The sequence below is a fragment of the Agelaius tricolor genome, unplaced genomic scaffold (genome assembly GCF_023055355.1).
Source record: "Agelaius tricolor isolate 1412-34295 unplaced genomic scaffold, bAgeTri1.0.p SCAF_7, whole genome shotgun sequence".
Taxonomy (NCBI): domain Eukaryota; kingdom Metazoa; phylum Chordata; class Aves; order Passeriformes; family Icteridae; genus Agelaius; species Agelaius tricolor.
Genome location: NW_027269267.1, coordinates 36,567,720 through 36,587,272, shown reverse-complemented (window position 1 = coordinate 36,587,272; position 19,553 = coordinate 36,567,720). Strand labels below are relative to the sequence as shown.

General features: G+C 39.9%; 1 protein-coding gene across 2 annotated transcripts in view; it reads left to right on the top strand.

Moving 5' to 3' along the window:
• Positions 1-929: 929 nt before the first annotated feature.
• The window catches only part of DNAJC3 (DnaJ heat shock protein family (Hsp40) member C3), a 31,163-nt gene continuing 12,539 nt past the window's right edge, over positions 930-19,553 (top strand). For both annotated transcript variants that reach the window (XR_011679756.1, XM_071430966.1), the window contains exons 1-6: positions 930-1,173; positions 7,050-7,160; positions 10,148-10,272; positions 11,286-11,360; positions 16,950-17,102; positions 18,393-18,574. Coding sequence is in view for 1 of the 2 variants with exons in the window: in XM_071430966.1 (XP_071287067.1) it covers positions 1,092-1,173; positions 7,050-7,160; positions 10,148-10,272; positions 11,286-11,360; positions 16,950-17,102; positions 18,393-18,574 (728 nt within the window). In the remaining variant the exon portion in view is untranslated. The remainder of the gene's footprint in view (positions 1,174-7,049; positions 7,161-10,147; positions 10,273-11,285; positions 11,361-16,949; positions 17,103-18,392; positions 18,575-19,553) is intronic.

Here is a 19,553-nt window from a genome sequence, read left to right as displayed (position 1 = left end):
CAAGAATTCTGAAGGAACTTGTTTGTGAAACCAGCCTAATTTTGATGAATCCATTTGAAAGAGTTTTTATATTTCAGCTACATTGCTTTGCAATATAGGGAGGTGATTGTCCTACTCTGCAGTGGTGTGGCCTCACCTTGAAAATTGTGTGCAGTTTTGAGTGCAACAATCTAAGAAACACATGAAGTTGTTAGAGGGTGTCCAAAGGAGGGCCATGAGGATAAAGGGCCTGGAGGGGAAGCCATATGAGGAGCAGCTGAGGTCATTTGGGCTGTTCAGCCAGGAGGAGACTGAGGGGAGACCCCATTGCAGTTACAGCTTCCTCATGAGGGGAAGAGAAGGGGCAGACACTGATCTCTTCTCTGCAGTGACAGTGACAGGACTGAGGGAATGGCCTGGAGTTGTGTCAGGGGAGGTTTAGGTTGGATATTAGAAAAAGGTTCTGCCCCCAGAGGGTGGTTGGGCCCTGGAAGAGGCTCCCCAGGGCAGTGGTCACAGCACCAGCCTGACAGAGCTCAAGAGGTGTTCGGAAAATTCTCTCAGGCACATGGTGTGATTCCTGGGATGTCCTGTGGAGGGCCAGGAGTTGGACTCAATGACCCTGATGGATCCTAACTCAGGAAATTCTGTGCTTCTGTGATAAGGCAAGGCTGTATTTCCCAGTTCGATTTTCAGTCTCTATAATTCTCTGGGCAAATCGTTAACTACTTTTCACTCAAGGGATGTCAAGACGAGCAGGGCAGGAGAGGGCAAAGAGACAGGAGACGAAATGCAGACGCAGCCAGGCACACGCCCCGTGCGCCTTTCAGCGGGCGGCCGGGGCGGGGCGCCGGCATCTCTGCTGAGGGCCCGTGTCGGCCGCGCCGCCATGTTCGGTGAGGCGCCGCGCTGGGGCGGGGCCGACGCGCCGGGGCGGGCACGCTCGCGCCGCTCCCTCACGTCCGGCGGCGGGCGCCAGGCAGGGGCGGGCGCGCGCGGCGCGGCCAATCAGCGTCGCCCACGACCCTGCCCGGAGGAGCTGGAGCCGCCGCTCGGTTGGGCCCGGCCCGGAGGCGCCACTGTCGGGACCGGGGGCGGCCACGGAGGAGGAGATGGTGTCCCCCGCTGCCTCGGCCGGGCGCCTGGGCTCCGCGCTGCCCTTCCTGCTCGTGCTCCTCGACCTGCAGTACCAGGGTGAGCCGGGCAGGGGTCCCTGTGGGGCTGCGTCGCGAGGGGGGCAGTGCCGTGGCCCGTCGGGGTCGGGCCCTCGGCCGTGGTGGCGGTGGCTGGTCTCCCTTCCTCCGTCCCTCCTGCCGGGGCTGCGCGGTGTCCGACATGGCGGCGGGGCACACACCCCACGCTCCCCCGCCGCCTCCCCGGGCCCGTGTCGTCTTGAGGGGGGGCATATTTCGGGCAGGGGTGTGAGGAGGGAGGTACAGCGCTGCCAGCTCATCGCTCGGGGCTGTGCGAGGGGTGCGTAGCGAGGGCACGGCCCTGCCGTGACCTGTTGGGGTTAGTGGCAGATCCTGGCGGAGCGCTTGGAGGCGGCTCGCTGTGTGTGCGCTGCCCGGCCTGCTCCCGGACGGGCTGGGGCTGCCGCCCGCCACTGCCAGGCCTCGGGTGCCCTGGTGTCCTCGAGTGCAGCTGGGTGACAGCATTGGCGTTCTGTGCTAGCCATGAATTTCCCACTCCCTTGTGGATTTCGTGTAGTTCCGAAGTTCAAAGGCTTTTCCAGTTGCCCTTCTCAGCCGCAGGCAGTGTTAGTACCACACTTAGAGATTCGCTGAGGCTTTTGATGGTTGCGTTGAATTGGTTCTGTTTTTGTTTTGTTGTTATGGTTTCTGTTGGTTTTTTGTTTTTTTTTTTTTTTTTTTTTTTTTCACCTCTGTCCATTAGTATTTGAAGTTCAGCTTATCTGTGCTTTGTGTAGCTTATTTACTTTCATAGTATCCTGCCAGCAACACCTGGGTAGCCAGACTTTTATTCACAGACTGCTGTTAGGTTTCTAACTCTGCTATAGAATGGTGGTTACGGTCAGGGTTTCACCTGAGGGACATTCTTTTCCTGCCAGTGGCAGATGGAAGTGGAACTGAAGCTGTCAGTAGTCAGAAAAAGGCTATGGGCTTAAGGAAGATGTAGGTTAACATTAAAAATTCAGTTGATACACTAAATTAAATAGTTCATCTGGTCGGGTGGCAACAGGAACATACTGTGGGAAAGATACCCTGCATTAGACCATGCACTGTGGTGTTAAATTGCCTTTTTTTTTAAATATGCATTCTAGTATTGTTAGAAGACAAATAGTAACTTTTGTCAGAGTATACTTTTTTTTTCCCCCTTAGAATGTGGTGCTCCTGCTGAGGATTCTTAATTTAGAGCTGCCAACCTATTTCAGGTGTGTGGTTTAATGGCTATTTGGGCTTAGCATATTTCCTAATTTGAGGGACACTGTCTTAACTTCAGTTCATAAAGATGTAGAGTACAGTAATAAACTGAGAAATGGTAGTACTGGATCTTATTTCCTGAATTCTTAGTTTAAACTTCTTAGTTTAGGAGTTAATTTTTCAGAATGTGTAGTTAAAGAATTTTTGGGGGGGTTATGTTATTTAAGTATCAAGATTTTTTTTTTCCTCACAAATATTACTAGTCTTTGAGCTTAAAGGTATTCATAGTCACATCTAAATTTGTATCTTGATGTCTTGATAATAGAAGTCTGCCTTTTGTCATCTGATTCATGAATCTGGAAGAGTCATTCTGTATTAATTTTGTATTTCACAGCTGATGGCAATGAATACTATTTATATCTGGTTGGTAAATACACTTAGTAAAAACGTTTTTGATTCCTCCTCTTCACCTCAATTTGTGATGAATTTGGCACAGATCCTCTTTTGGGAAGATTCATTCTCTACTGCTGTTTGTCCACACTAATCACAACAAAAAGAGGTGACTGAGGAGGAATAAAGGAGTGTTGTTCATTTTCCCCCTCTCCTTCCTTGTAGCAGAAGAAAGGAAATGTAATATGGGGAAGAATAAAGGGGCTCTGAGTATACAGAACCCAATTAAGTTACTGTCAGACCAGAAGCATTAAGTGTTTCTTTTTCTCCCCTCACCTTTTTTTTTCCCCCTAAGTTTGGGAGCTTTTTTGGTTTTTTCCTTGGCCCCAAATACAAAGGCTCTTTGAGGGTGGGGCTTTTTTTGTCTGCCAATCTTTGCTGTGTTTACCAACTTCTTTTGCAAACGGAAGGAGTGAAAAGTTGATGGGTGGAAGTTGCACATATCTCTACTGTATACTCTGAGGCTCCTTGCAAACCTCAGAAATGTTGATTCTGAAACTGTTGGTAAACAGTTTGTCCATATCTTACCTAGTTCAGTCTAATTCTTGAAAATCATGTTAGCAAATACCCCTAAAGCAAAAACCAAACTGTTGAAAAATAACAGCAAACTTGAGATTCAGGGTCATTCTGATAAAAAAATGTTGCAAAAGCAGGATCTCCCACTCTCCTGACAAGATAAGGCAATCATTAAGCTCCTCTGTGGGGGAAAAATAAAGGTTTAGATGAATGCAGTTAAGATTAATGACATGCATGCTGCTGCTTTATCACTGAAATAACTGCCTTTGGTACATAGCAGGAACTAATTCTGTTTGTTTTCATAATCTTGTTACTCAGCTTGGGAACAAGTTTTAGGGAAAAGTAGGTGGAAATTCTGCTGGGGGGAAAAGAGGAATGTGTAGACAAATGCAACATCTTGAAACTGTTCTCAGCTTGCAAGGCTTTCTTGAGTTCTTTGCAATGTGGATGGGACCAATTATACAGGGATATAGTTCAAGTCTGTAGGCTTAGGTGCCTACGTATTAGCACCAATTACCCTAATAAAACAAAAATCCTACCAGGAAGTTATAATTTATTTGAAGTGAGTGTATTTAACTGGAAAAACAGGTTAGCTGCACCTGCTTGTCTTCCCTGCGCCTTCTGATTGTTGTCCCTTGAACAATTGTCAGAGTTAGTACCAATTACATGGAAATAGTCTGGGGGTTTGTGGTGTTTGGTTTCTTTGTGTTGTTTTGGCTTTTTTTTTTCTTTCCTTTTTTTTTTTTTTTTTTTTTGACTCTTAGACTCTTTCCTCAGACTTGCAAGGATTCCAGGCTCTGGATTTATCTAGAATATTTGACTTGATTTAACAGCTCATGTGTGTGGTTGTTTGAGGCCCAGGGTGAATATTTAACACTTAGGCAGTCTTTAGAAATTATATGCAAATTAAAATACATGGAAGTTTTTAAAAATAAGTTGTAAGCTTGCATATCTCTTGGGTAAATTTAGTTTCTTGGTGGAGCATGCTTCTTAACTGGGCCTGTAGTATCCAGCTCATCAATGTGTATCTGCTGTAAAGAGCTCTGTGGTGTGGGGTTTGGTGGTTTTTTTTTCCTCAGCTGAACTTTACTTCTTAGGCTCATTCCCAGACCAAAGAGTGCATAGGTACCCAAATAGGTTGCAGAGAATTTGAGTCCTTGGACTCCTGTGCTTCTGTTATCAGTTTTCAGATGTCTACTGTGGGCTGCTTTATTTAGAGCAATTGTTTGCCTACAGCCAGAAAATGAATAAGCATAGATTTCTGTGAATAAACAGCTCAACCATCAGGTCAGTGCAGAGTGTTCCTGAGTAGTTACGGTAAATGTCACTTTTCATCATGGTTAGGCTGATGATGCAGGTGCTTCTGGAGATTCATGCACCAATTTAGGATGTTCAGCAGCTTGCAGAGCTGAGGTTTAATGTATAGTTTAATGTATGTCAATGTTTAATGTATTTTACAGGGAATCTAGAGGACTTCACAATTTGCTTCTTCATTTATCTATGTTGCTCCTGCTTTTCTTACTTGTTTGCTCTCAGTGGTCACCTTTCTCATTGTTTTACTAATTGTCTTCATTATTTTCAAGGAAAAAGATGGCTCTTCCACCTAAGGTATTATGTAACTGTAAAACTGTACTGTACACAACATGTTTGAAAGACACTACATTGTGTAGGTACATCTTACTGTGGAAAAATGTGTTCTTGGAGCTATTCTGATGTGACTGAGTGTAAAACAAGGATGCTTGAGACTGGGGGGATTGAATGCCATATTTGAGTAGATGGAAAGTTCATCAAAGAGTAATTTATAGCCCAATTCTAGGATACCACTCCCAGCTGACAAGTTTTGAAAGATTTCAGGTATTTGTGTATGGGGAAACACGTGAGGGATGAAACTTAAGAGTTTTTAGTTGGTATTAGGTCATGTTAAATACTTCAGTCTGTTTATAGTTTTATACCTGCTTTACTGCTAGCATACTTCCAAAGCCAGGGAAATTTGTGGTGAGGCTTTTTTTCAGTTCTTAGTTTTTTCATTGTGTTTCATATACTTGCTTTGTCATTTTAAAGGACACTGGACTACTTGATGATTGAAGCTTTAAGCTGGTGAAGGGAAATGGGCAAGGAAGAATGTCCATTTTTGCTGCAAATTGGACACATAAAATGGGAATACGTTTTTTACATGCCTAGAATTGACTTGAAAATGAATCATTTAGTAAGATCCTCAAATAATAATTATTTGTGATGTAGGCAGTTTTAAGTCCATCTACTTAAACAAAAAATATTCACTGGAAATTTGGGACTTCATAAAGTAATTTCCATTAATTAAAAAAAAATTGCTTTCTATCATTGTTCTAAAACAAATAATTGAGTTGAGCCCTTGAATCCAGTGTGCTGACTTATTGTCAGTCTTTTAGCAGACAGAATTTTCTCTAGTGGATGCAGAGAGGATTTTGTTCATTTTAGTAGAGACAGCTCAAGGATTTTCTTGTAATGTGGAATCAAAAGAATTATGAGCTGTATCATGGTGTAGAAAGGAAAAAATAAATTAAGGTCCCAGGTGTTGAGAGCTCCTACATCTAAAATTGTGATAATTTGGTGATAAGAAATTACTGTTCGTTCATTACAAATACGTTGTGGTTTAACCACTTTTCATTGTGAGAAGTTTGAATATATTTTCCTTCAATCAGTTGTACTGTAACATTTTTATTTGGATTCTAAAAAACAACTCTGGAATGCTGCTGCATTTTTGTATTTAAAGTGCCTATCTGAATCAGCTCAGTGCAAAACCTGAGTGAAATAAGTTATAAATCATTGGGTTTTAATATAATGTGCTTATTCAGGATTTCAGTATATTGCCTTGCTTAAATCTAGGCATAGGGTATCCTCTTAATAAATGAAATTTTTTCTAGTGTGAAAGTTTTTTAATAATCATAAGCTGGTGGGTAATTTGTAGTGGAATTCTGCCCTGATCTGAAGACTGCAGGAAGCAGGACAAATGGAAAAAGTGTTGCTGAGTTGATGTACGTACAGCATGTACCTGCACTTGGCTGCTTATTTCTTCTCAGCAATAGTCTTTCTCTGTTGGTTGAGCAGCAGCAATTTATTAGCTTTAAACTCAAACTGGCACTTCAGAGACTTACCACTTTAGTATGGTTTTCATGCTACTGGTTAAAGGAAAAAGGAGTGAGAATTTTAATTGTCTAAACTTGCAGTCCTGTAAAAGTTTGCCCTGGAAATTACAAAGATGAGACAAGTGTAGTAGATGAGAAGCCAATCTCTAAGAATCTCTAAGTAGCCAAACAGTTCTCAGTTAAGTATGAAGTTACTATCAGGGTTATGAATTCTAATTTAGAACCTGTATGTATTTGCTGCATGTGTGTGTTATGAGTCCTTCCCAGATTCTTCTGGAATTGAAAGTCAGAGTATGTTACTGAATGTGTGGGTGTGTATTTGGTGCCTTGTCACAGTGGGGTGCAAAGCAATGTCTTTTGTACTTTGACACATCCTAATTGGGACATGCTATGAGGTTATTAGACTGCAGGGTGCTTTACAGAATCTCAGAATCCCTTAGGTTGGAAAAGACCTCTGAGATTAGCTAAAATGCAGGAGGATGTGACTTCTGCCTCTGTCAATAATGGTTTGTTACATGTATTGTATTATCACTGTATGTGTTTGCTGTAATCAAACTGGTCATTCAGAACTTTCATCTTTTTGTTTTTCTTTAAGGAGCTGAGTGTGGAATAAATGCAGAAGTAGAAAAACAGCTTGAAATGGGGAAGAAGTTATTGGCTGCTGGGCAGCTGGCAGATGCTTTGTCTCACTTTCATGCGGCTATAGGTATGTATCTCAGGGAGGTGACTCTTGTACTGAAATACCTTTGGGTGGGTTCTTCCCACTGTTTGCTTCATTAAATATCCTGCTTTCTTGCAAATTGCATTCCATGAATCACAGAATTTGGGGTATCTTTATACAGCAGTTTGGACAGAAGCCAGCAGAGATGCAGTAGAATATTTATGCTTTGGTTTTGATAAAAGAAAACTGTTAAATTAACTACACAATTCATAAACACTTAAGTCACTGTTGTTCTAGAAGCTGGCTGTATGAGAGGAATTATAATTGACTCTGATACTGTTTGATGAGGTATTCCCTGTCTGTCTAATCCCATCAAGATCGGTTTTCATCTTTATGATGTTTTTCAAAGTATGAGTATGTCTTTGAAAGGCTGACTTTATCCATGCTTTCTTCTATCCAGTGCTGTAAAAAATTCAATGTTTAAAATAGTCACTTTCTCTCTTCTTATTTTTTCTTAATTAAATCTTGAAGTAGGTGGTATCTCAGTGAAACTGATGCTGCTCTCATGTTTGAGATACTGCATTGGCAGTGGAGAGCAAAATCGTCCCTCTCTTGTAGTCAGATAGTGAGTTTGTTCTTGTTTGGTGTTCTGCATCTTCAGCAAACTGAGAAGTTAAATGTTTGCTTTTAAGAATTTTAAAGCAACTTAGCTGATTAAAATCCTTTAATTGAAGCATAGAGGCAGCACTGGTAAAGAGCAGTGTCCATTAACACTGGTTTCTTAATTGCATGGTACTGTTTTAAGTTGTTGGACTTTGTTATAATGTGTACAAGTGCATTTTTTTTCTCTGTGAAAAGAATATTACTGAGACGTTATACATTGATGAGTCGTACTGTTGATACTTTTTAATTTATGCCTTGGTTTAATAGTGAAATGTAAATGAAACATGGGTTGCTTCTGAGTTATTAATATTTTCTTTGCATTCTCCAAAATCGTTCTCCAAGACTTCCTTTATATAAAGAGAATGGAGGAGGCAACTTCCCTTTTTTTCTGCTGTGGAAGTTCCTTGTTCCACCTAGATGCAGTCTGTTACTCCTTTGGTTTCTATGTTGCTGCCAAAGAGGGGCGGGTCTGTGCACAGTTAGTGCACAGTGGCTAGGGCAATGTGCTGTGGGGTCTGTGCACAGTTAGTGCTGCAGCCTGATTTTTTCCTTTATTATTGGTTGGCAAACTTGAACTTGGATTGATGAGGAGACCAGTTCAGTGTGTGGCTGTGCAGGTCCTGGTGGTGTTGTAGAGGCAGCAGTGGTGTGAGGTGCCTGCATGGGTGAAACCCACTGCTTTGCCAGCTGTGCTAGAGCAGCTTGTAGAAATACGGTATGACCACCTCAGTTGTGACCTTTATGGGATTCTTATTTGGATGCTGATTTTAGCCTGATTGCCTCATTTTCATCGGATTTCTTTGGATTTTGCCTTTTTGAAAAGATTTTAAGCATGATTTGCCAACTGTGCTAGTGAGGAGGTAAGAATTCTTTCCTGGCTGTACTGCATCGTTGTAGACTGTGAGGTAAATAGATTTTTCTGTCTTGTCTCAGGCAGTCTATTTTTGGTTTTTTTGCAAACATCTGAAATAGATGAAAACTGCTGTCCATATTACCTCTCTTCAGTTAAATTTTCTACTCTTTCTTCCATCCCAGCTTATGCCTTCTGTCTGGGTGTCAATTGCTGTTCATTACTGTTGCTGGAGTACTGAGGTAAAACCAGATAATCATCTGGTGCTGAAATGTGCTTTCTTTGTTAGCTCTTTCCTACCTTTCATCCTTTGTGTATTAATCAAGTTCCTTAATTACAGCCCTCGATTTGTACTTAGCCTTCACCTTCAGGACTCAATGCTGCTTTTTTTTTTAAGGGTAGTAACACTTGAATTTATTTGATGTGTCTAATGCTGACATACAAAGAGGCATACAGCATGGGAGTGCCTATTAAATTTCAGCTCTGGAGATCAGAATTTCCACAACCAAGATACTGTAGAGGAAGAGTGCAGATAGCTTCTTCTTGGTAATGGAGGTGGCCAGCTATGAAACTTCATTGCTGAGCATAAGATTATTGGTGGTGCTATTTCTTCCATTTATTTTGAAGTTCAACTTTAACCACAAATGATGTGAGGAAGAAAAATATTACTTCTGTTCCTCAGATATGGATGTTCTTGTCTGCAAATTCTGGATTGATTATTATGTTTTTAATAGTATAGTAAAAGGTTTTCTGTATTCCAACATTGGGTTACTTTTCCTTGAGAGCCCACAGTAACTGTCACCTGTTTCTGTGAAATACTGCATACAGAAGAAAATTAAGAATATTATTCTTGTTTTCAGAGACTGATGTTTGCCTCCTGTACAGGTGTATGTGCTAGCTTGGAGTGTTAAAGTAGCTGGATCTTGGAATTTTGACCAGGAGACTACATTGAATGTGTGGGCCCTGAAGTTAGCCTTCATGTTGATAGTGTGTGCATTTGTCTGCTGGTGAGAGGGAATGTTGGTGCCCACTTTACTACTAAGGAAAGAAGTTGCTGATATTTCAGTGAATGATATAAAGAGTTAGTGTCTGTGTTGACATTGCACTAACATTAGTAATTTTGGGAGTATTTGCATGTGTCTGATATGGTGATCAGCACCTGGGCTGGAAAATGATGAATTAATGTACTTTCAAATGTAGGCCTGCAGTTGGAGGTAAAGCATTAGTACGTAGAGGCTGTTCTCCCATATAAAGCTGAAGAACACATCCACATTTGACCTTCACTCTCAGTTATTTGGCATTTACAGTATTTGTGTAATCTTTATTGTTAAATAATTAAACTGCATAGAAAATACTGCTTGCATGATGTTGCAGATTTTATGTCTTATTAATGTATACGATTGTTTCCAGTGGTTTAAAAGGCAGATGGTTGATATATTTTTAGTCATTACAGTTCCACTGTGCCAGAAATTTCAGTAGCTTTGAGATAGTATTCTGATTACTGTTTGTTCATTTGCAGAGGGAGACTCTGAGAACTACATTGCTTATTACAGAAGAGCCACAGTGTACTTAGCCATGGGCAAATCTAAAGCGGCAATTCGCGATTTAAGTAAAGTGGTTGAATTAAAGCAGGACTTCACATCAGTAAGTATTACTGGAACTGAAGATTGCTCAAGTGTAAAAAAAAAAAAACTGCTTCAAAGAAGGTTTGGGGTTTTTTTCAGACTTTTCTTAACAGGAATAGAGAATCATTGTCCCTTAGAGGGCTTTAAAGTGGGTCAAATAATAGCAGTGGTGTATGTGCCTTAATTTGCAACGATGTTGAGTACAGTCTAGACAGTTATTTGACCAACTACTAGTTTTACTAAGTTCATGGATTTATACTAAACACTTCTCTCACTTGTGGTTATTTGGTTGTTCACCGAGGCTTTGCCATTTGGGACAGGGAGAAGAAAGCACACAGATGCCTCTGGGTTTTTTTTCTCTTAATCAGCGTTAGATCTGAGGTATCTGTTCTCCACAGTAACTGTCCTAATCTCATTGCGTTCCTGTGTGACTGTTGCAAGCTCAGATTTGCCTACCCCTTTCTCCATTCTGTGTACTATATGCAGAGACTGCCTCACTAGTTGGAAACTGATGCTGAAGTCCTCTCAAACTGATTCTCTCACCTCCCTTTTTTGTGGGCAGTGGCATGTCCTGTATAGTTGATAATAAAGGAGCAAATGTTAAATTCACTGTTGTATGAAAATATTCGTATTAGAAATCAAAGTCTTCTAAATCACTTCTTTTTACATAGCTTCTATTATTCTGAGAGTTTAATGAAATAATTAAATGTGGGAATTGTTTATTATTTCTGCTATTTATTTAATATGTAAGCAGTTATAATCAGGAAAGTGGTGGAAAGTCACATTCACTTTGATTTGTGAAACTTCTTACACGAGTTCTTTTCAAAAAAATTGTCTGCTTTTTGTCCCTCAGTTCTGGTGCAGAGCAATCCTTTGCCATTGAAGAGGCCTTACAAGAACATTGTTAAATCAAAAAGACAAAGAATGGGTGTCATGATCCCTGTTTCAGCTTGTTAGCTGTACTAAAATGAAACTTGTATTCATAGTTTGCTCTATTCCCATTTGTAAATAAAAAGTTATGTTTCATTTCAGGCAAGATTACAAAGAGGACACTTATTGCTTAAGCAAGGGAAATTTGATGAAGCAGAGGATGACTTCAAAAATGTGGTAAGTTGGAGACCAGTGTTGAGCTACATCACTACTTTTTAAGGTTGGGTTCTGAGCCATGGTCACATCTGAACTCTGATGCTCTATAGAGTATATGCTGTCTAGGCCTGAGTTTGTCTTTCCTGTTCTTTGCAGGCATAGTAGCTAAGCAACCTTTGTATGAATAAATGACCAGTGAAGTTGCAGTATAGTGATGCAGATGAAATGGGGTGTTGTCTGAAGCAAAGGAGCACTTTGGAAAGTCTTTCTTGTGTGTGCCTGATACTTCATGATCTCTGCTTACTGGTAGCTGAAGGGAGCAGCCTTCATTCAGGAAAGGGTGATGTAGTTGAACTCTGGTTTACATCACTATATTGATGTCTCCCTGGGAAGTCACTAGGGGCATCATGGATCAACCTTTACAAGTTCCTATCTCTTTTTACCTGTTGCAAAAGAATTGTTGACTCTTAATTTAGTCACTGAGTAGTTAAATCAGTACATTTCAGTGGCATCCCTCTGTCTCCTAATCTGCAGAGTTCTCCATGTTCATGAATGTCTGACAGTACTTTCTCTCCATGATAGGAATTGTGCGGCTTCCAGCTACAAGTACTTGGATATTACCCACCTAAAACTCACTTGGGCTATTTTTAGTTTTGATGGGTATTTTGTGCATTTCAGCCCTATGCTGCAAAGCTAAGCGGATCTAACCCCAGGAAAAAAGCCCTCAAAGAATATGAATCTAGATTTCCTCTCTATTGCACAAAATTAATGTAAATATGAGTATGAATAAGATACATTCTACATTCTTGCTTGCTCTTCAAGAGTTGTTAGTTTGAGCAGCTGATGTGTCCCTTAAGCCAAAATAAGAAGAATTTGCAAAGAAACAGATGCTGTCTTGTTGGCTGTCTCTGAAGAGACCGATGAAAAAAGAAGCTGTGTGGTCCAGATTGCAGCTGTTTAATGGAAATCTTACTAGGAAGTGTGGATGACAAAACTGGAGTGGTTATTCTGTATGTTCTGCAGGGCAGCAACGAGGGATGGCTCTTGCAGGTAGAAATGCACCAGGCAGTTCTTGTGTCTGTAGCAGAGCTCCAGCAGCTTATTCTGAAGTTCACATAGCAATGGCACCTCTGGCTGCTCCTTCCTCAGTAAGTTTCTTAGGAGTGTGTGGTCTGATAGCAGCGCAGCCCTGCTATCTGTAAACGTGGGAGAGAGTCATTCAGCTCGGATTAATTGAGGACACAGTTGCTGCAGTAACAATTATGCAGTGTCAGGGTTGATTGGGAGTCTCTGTGTGCATCTCTCTGCAGTTACTTTTTCTTGAAGTATTGCTTAATGCTGCATATGGAATTGTTTCTCCAGTCAACTGTAAAATATCTTCTCCTATTGCCAAACCTGCTGCAAAAATTTATTTGCTGCTTTTGGTCAGTCAAATAGTTACAATACTCAATCAGGCTTTAAGTCTGAAGTAGAACAGAGTTTCTTCCCAGAAGCTAATTTAGGAAACGAGCATATTAGTTCTCAATCTGACTTCCATTTTCCTTTGTTCTATGAACAACATTGTCTATGTACTTAGAGTGGTCTGTTTTGAAGAGCATAATTTTCATTTAAGTACAATATATTCAAGCAAAATGAGTAAATACTGAAGTAGTAATTTGCAATAGGTTAAATTGTTCGTGTGTGGAGTGGGTTAAATTGTGCTACATACCTTGAAATCTTTAAGTAGAATACCCATTTCTTTGACAGGTTTTCCTTGTTTTCTAAATCTTGCAGATTTCTCATTCCTTCTCTTGTAGTCATGTTCCTTAAAAAGGGGTCTCAATAATTTAGGAGATGCAGTCATTTTTGAGGGAGAGAAGGCAAGAAAAATTCAGCCCATCTAAATGGAGGGAAGGATGACAGGTAAACTTTCGCAGCTTGTCAGACCAGTGGCTTTGTGTAGAACTTAAAAAAACATTATAACTATTCTTCATAGAAAACAATAAACCTGTCCTTTAATGACTACTTGTGAAAAGAAAATTCATGTATTCAAATTCTTTCTATATAATTTCATAGTATCAGGAGAAGGTTTCATGGTGAGCACCCTAAATATCTTTTAAGTGATTGATTGCTGAGCAGTTTGTCTGTATATTCCTGCCCTCTCTGGCATATTGGCACTGACTGCCTTGTGAGGCAGTGCTAGTGTGAGAGCAGGCAGTGGAAATGCCTAGCTGTAAAGGATACAGTATTCCTTTTTGGGAGCTGAGCCTCTTGAGATTCAGCCTTCATGTGTTATTTTTAGCTATCTTTTTTTTTTTACTCTGTACTTTCCTGTTGGCTGAAATTAATCACGGGGTTTGGATAGAGAGTGTGATTCAGACTTATGTGTTCACATATTAAGCAATACTAATACATTTCTAGAAACCTCTCCTTTTGGCCTACAGATGAATCAAGCTGATTAAATGTTTTACATGGGTCAGGTTTTCCACAAGAAACAAGGAGTAAGAAGAATTCCTTTGGTGATTTTACAAAGTTGTTGCTCATGCTGTATGAATAGTAATTATTTCTCTGCTACAACTTTGGTTTAGTATTCATATGCTTTAATATCAAGTTCTTTCTGTTTGGGTTAGTGGTTTCCGATTAAGAGAAGCCAGCAGGACAGATCAGGGGGTGCATCAACATTTGTGTCCAGGGCCTTGAGCCATGAAAGCCCTGGAATGTTTATTTTACCTCTAAGCATGTGATTTTGACTGAAAATAAAAGGGATACTTTCATTGATGGTAGGCCTTCTGGAAAGGTGACAAAAACAATGCAAATCCTGGCAGCCCTGTGTATGTGCCTTTCAGTGTTGTCAGTGACTCTGCTTATGTTCCTCTTCCTTATGTCCTCTGTTTATGTTCCAGAGGAAATGCTCAAAAAAGCATTTGAGTTGGTGAATTCTGTGGCAGGTACAGAATTAGAGCAGAACTTCTGCCTTGTCTATTGGAAAGTGAGGAAAGGACGAAATTGTTATATTTCTTTCAAATTCTAGTCTCTTTGAAGACCCACTGTAACACAGTGCAATTTATTGCAATAAATACTGTAAATGGAGGTGTCCTGAATAGACAATTCTGTCTGCCTTGGAAGAACAAACATTTCAAGGCTCGACACTGAAGGCACCGCTTCTAGTTCCACTAGATGTCAGCCAAGACCAAGTGACTGAGCTCTGAACATTGCAAATTGCTTTCTCATCTAAACCCTTGCCTGTTGCAAAATACATTGGGCAACAGCTTTCCATGGTTGGTTGTTATGTGTAATAGTACTGTTTTGGAGGTAGGTGGGAGAGGCCATCTTATGGCACTGTAAGTTAATCAAATTGGGTTAAGTTACTAGGCAATCTAGTTGGCTGTTTAAAGCTCTCTTAACCCCATCTGAGATATTTAATATAGCATTAGATATTTCCAAATACATTCCTCTGTGCTACAGTGATCATCTGTAGCTTCCGAACTAAAGAATAAAAGGTATTTAAATATTTCCTTGGGGTTTTTTTTTTTCATCTGTCTGTCATTTTAGTTGTGTTACCTGATATGTTACCAGTGCAGGGCTTTCATCTGTGCACTGTCCTTGAGTGCATGGATGTCTTGATTTTAGATACCACAAACCATGGAGGTTTCCTCAGTTCCCTTCAGGATGTTTTTCACAAACTGAATGAGCTGGCTTCTTTTTGCTTTAGTTAATGTTACTTATTTAAACATCATAGCAATATGCTATTACTTGTTAGGAACTTATGAGTGTGTATTTTCATCATACTGTAGCACACGCTCAATGACTTTTGTTTGAATGATACCTTGAAAAATTTCCCTGTCTTTAACTGGACATGTGCTACCTAAAATTACCTAGGATGATTGACTCAAATGGTCTTGGTTACTGTTGGACTTGCCTCCATCATTGTAACATTGCTTTTCATATTCCACTGACATTTTCTCCAAATACATTACAAGAAGCATACCATGAGTCTAAGGAGTGTGATGTTATCATAAGTTTTTATGGAAGTGTAAGGCTTATCCATACCAAAGGCTCTTAATTTTTAAGGAGGAAATGCTGAGAAATTAAGAAAGAAATCAAACAAGTCTGCTGGAACTAAGGAGTTCAGAACTTCAGAGAGTTTTGTGGACTTGGTATTTTTTGAAATTACAGGAGTAGAAATTTGCCTCTGCTACAAGCTCCAGATTTTGGGAAGAGAGTGGATGCACAGCATCAAGGGCTTGTAGGCAGAGTTCTAACTAGAAGAAGAGCTTTATGAGACTTATATTGGGAATCTTAAAGAAAGAAAACTCTTTGATCACATTCCTCTCCTCTTGCTGAAAGACAACATAGGGAATAAAGGAGAATTTTCAGGTCTAGGTACAACTTGACTTTTGCCAGGTAAAATGAAAAATTGCATAGGGTTCAAAAAGATTTATAAAGAGGAATTGAAGACAGTGTGGGACTTGTGCATGATTTTGGTATAGCATTTAGGCTCTTTCCTTTCATATACTCAAGTGGTAGAACCAGGGGAAATTCTGATAAAGGACATCTAAGGGCTGAAGTTGAATTATGTTAGAGACATAAGCACAGAATACATGTCTTTCAAGAACTTACTGGTGAGAAAAAGAGAAGTGGCCACTTCAAGATAAATGGGGAAAGAAAAAAGTACTGGATGTCTTTGAGTGACTTCAGTTCACTTTCTGTGTATAGAATGCAAGATAATACAAGTTTTTACTTAAAAACAAACAAAAAAAAAGTCATGCTGATTTGTCCCTTTTAAACTTTGAAAGTCATTCTGATCAGCAACAATTGTGAAGTCAGTGCTTCTTTCAAGCTACAGTAATGCTACAAATTCCCTGGCTTTGCAAGGGAATGGCTGGGATTCTCTCTGGCCATGTGTATCTTCCTGGGTGATAGTAAAGTTTCCTGAAAGATATTTTTAAATTTTAAAATTAAAAGATAAACCTGCCTAAATGAAACAGGCAAGACTTCCACTTGCTCAGAGAGTGGGGTTAAGAGAAATAAGAGTCCTTGTAGACAAAACATTGTTTAAAACTATGTAAGAAACAGAATGCATGACTGCCCAGCTGAGTCTTTTTCCTGGTGGTAGCCACTTAACTTGCTGCTGCAGCCAGTCTTTGTGAGGAAAATGTAAGAAACACAACTTCACAGTAACAGCTGTCTGGAACATGTTTCATTTATTTCTGCTATGAAGTTATAAATATGTGTAGTGCTTAAAGTGAGAGATGCAGTTAGATCACGTGATTACACTGTCTGTTGCTGCTGAGGAATCCAGCGTTTAACAACTGATAGCAGAGGTAAATTAATTAGGTTACAAAGAGGTCCACAACATCCAGCAGGTGATGGGGAACAGTGACTGTTGGGTTTGATGTGTCCAGTGATGATTGATCAGGCATGAAGAACTGGATTTCTCTGACTTCTGACATCTTGCGTTGAATCTCAAAATGATTCTTTCTTAAGTTCAGAGGTAGAAGTGCTTCCAGTGGAGTTTGGAAACTCACTCTATTCTCAGCTTTAGTCAGTTCTCCATGATATGATTATTTATGGGACTGAAAGAGATCCTTGAACAAGCATTTGAGTCTCTTTTCTTGTTCATGTTCGCAGCTCAAATCCAATCCTAGCAATAATGAGGAAAAAGAAGCCCAGACGCAGCTGACAAAATCTGATGAGCTGCAGCGCCTACATTCACAGGCATTATCTGCCTACCAGCAAGAGGATTATGGAGCTGCTATTTCTCTTCTTGATGAAATCTTGGCTGTAAGTGTTAAGTCAAATGGTACTGTGAAAGTAAGAGCTTCTGACATCTTTGTTTTTGTTTAATAGTTTCTTTACTGATGTGAAAATAACTTTGGTGTAACCAGTTTAGTTTTGTTGAGCACTTTGGGTCTGTAATAGTGTTGGAGAGAGGAGAGGGCTGAGCACTAGCTGCAGAAGAAGTCATAGTCTGTCTTAAAGATACTTCAGTTAAACTTCAATTACAGATAACTTTATTGATTATACTTTCCTGTTTTTCTACAATTTGTTATTCTTGGGGAAGCTGGGAAGAAGTTTTTCTGAAATCAATGAAGTTTTGCCAAGTATAGGAGTTACAGGGTTTTTTTTAATCTGGATTTTTTGTTGTATATAGGCAGACAGTTTTAGTCTTGAGAAAATGAAGTTTTAGTCTTGAGAAAAAAGATTAAAAAAAACCCTACAAAATTAAAAATGTAGATAGCTAGCTGAATTTTCCTCTTGTTCCTTAGGTAGCTGTATTTGTTGAATCTTAATTGGTGTAAATAGCCTGATAATGCAAGTGTAAATAACTTAATCATGTGGGCATTTTGTGTGTCATATAGAAATGTACTAAAAGACAGTTAACTGCTATGACTCTGTACATACAAATTGGAGTTTACAACCTTGGAGCTTTTGGTGATGAAACTGCCACAGTGCAGGAATTGGTTTATGGGGAGGTAGCGTGGAAAAGCAGGAAAGTCTCCTCTAAGATCATTTCCAACCAACTGATAAGACTTAGACAGATTTAATTCCCTAAATCAAATTTTGATAGGCAGTTCCTCGTGAGTAATTAGTTTTGCCTTACTGTGACAATTTTACCTCTCTTTATTCTTAAAATCCAGATATTAAGGTCAAACTTGGTGGAGCTGCATCTTACCCACAGGCTTCTTCCTGGAGAACAACTGACAGCTTGGTCCTTGCTGTTCATTACCTCTATTCTTTTGGGAAGATGCAATAATTTATGATTCTGATATCCTTTCCTGGAGGCTCAACAGACTGTCCTAGTTTAAGCAATGCCAGTAGATTTAATTCATCTCTCTGCATGAGTTCATTGCATCATTTACAAAATTTTCAGGCCTTTGTTTTTCTATTTGGGCAGGTGCATCACAGCATCCACCAGGAAGCAGAGATGCTAATTTCATGAGCTCTGCATGCAGCTTGAACCTTATGCTGTTGCAGTTGGCAAAGTGAAATTAAATGGGATTTTTTCTTTTGGGGAGAAAAAGAAGTGAAGTGTTATGGACCAAAAACAAGCTTTAATTTTGATTTCTCAAGGTTTGTGTTTGGGATGCAGAGCTACGGGAACTTCGAGCAGAGTGTTACATAAAGGAAGGAGAACCAAGCAAAGCCATTAGTGACTTGAAAGCTGCTGCCAAATTAAAGAATGATAATACTGAAGCCTTTTATAAAATCAGCAAAATATATTATCAGCTGGGGGACCATGAATTATCTCTCAGGTAATTTTACTATTTCCTCTAATCATTATAATTGAGACAGAAAATATAATTATATAGGTGATGATAAATCATGAAGTATCTCTTGTGTGAGGTTTGGATGGAGAATCATCTGTGGTCTAGATCTGATAAAGGGAGTTCCTTTCTAGAAACTAAGGATTGAAGAAACCCATGTTTGTTCTTGGCAAGACCAGCCATCAATGGTTCCAGGCATCTTGTTTCCTTAAACAGAAGCCAGAGTCCCTCTCCATCAGAGTTGCTTACAAGTGCTGTTTTCATTGTGTTTCTCCTAGAAGGAAGTGCTTCTCTAAATTTCCTGTAGTGGAATTTTTCTTTTAACCTTAAACCTCTGTTGAATTTAAGATGCAAACCGAAGATGTCTACATTATGTTACAAGCTTAAGAATAAATAAAAAGTACAGGAGCATCCAAATATGAAGAGCTTGGGGTGCAGAGCTGTTTGCCTCTCATTCCTGCAGACAGTCCTAGATGACTTTTTGATAATGCCCTGTCCTTTTATTCATACTGAGTTAAATTTAAGGTCTTATTCCCATATGTCCCTAGGCAATCTGGAGATAACTGCCCTTGCCCAGTTCAGTTTGTGCTCTGTGGCTAGCTGCACAAATGATGGAATTCTTCCTATTGCACAGAAGTGGTTTCTGTGCCAATCATAATTTCAGATATGTTGCCTTCATCTCCAGAATCCTTCCAATGTTATTTCTGCCACAGAGTCCCTTCAATAAGGTGAAGAGAACAGAAAAAGCCTGTGTTTCTTTCCTTGGCAGATGGAAAATGCATGTGATTATACTTGCAAAGTTTGTTTTATAGCTGGCCAAAAGTAAACATGAAATTAATTGGTTTGCATTAGGCATTCCCTTTCCAGAGCCTACTTAATCTTGTGAGCTCATAGGTCACTTCCGTGATGATGACTTTTGGGAGGTGGCCATCACTTTGCCCAGTGATTTCAAGGGTAGGTGGTATTT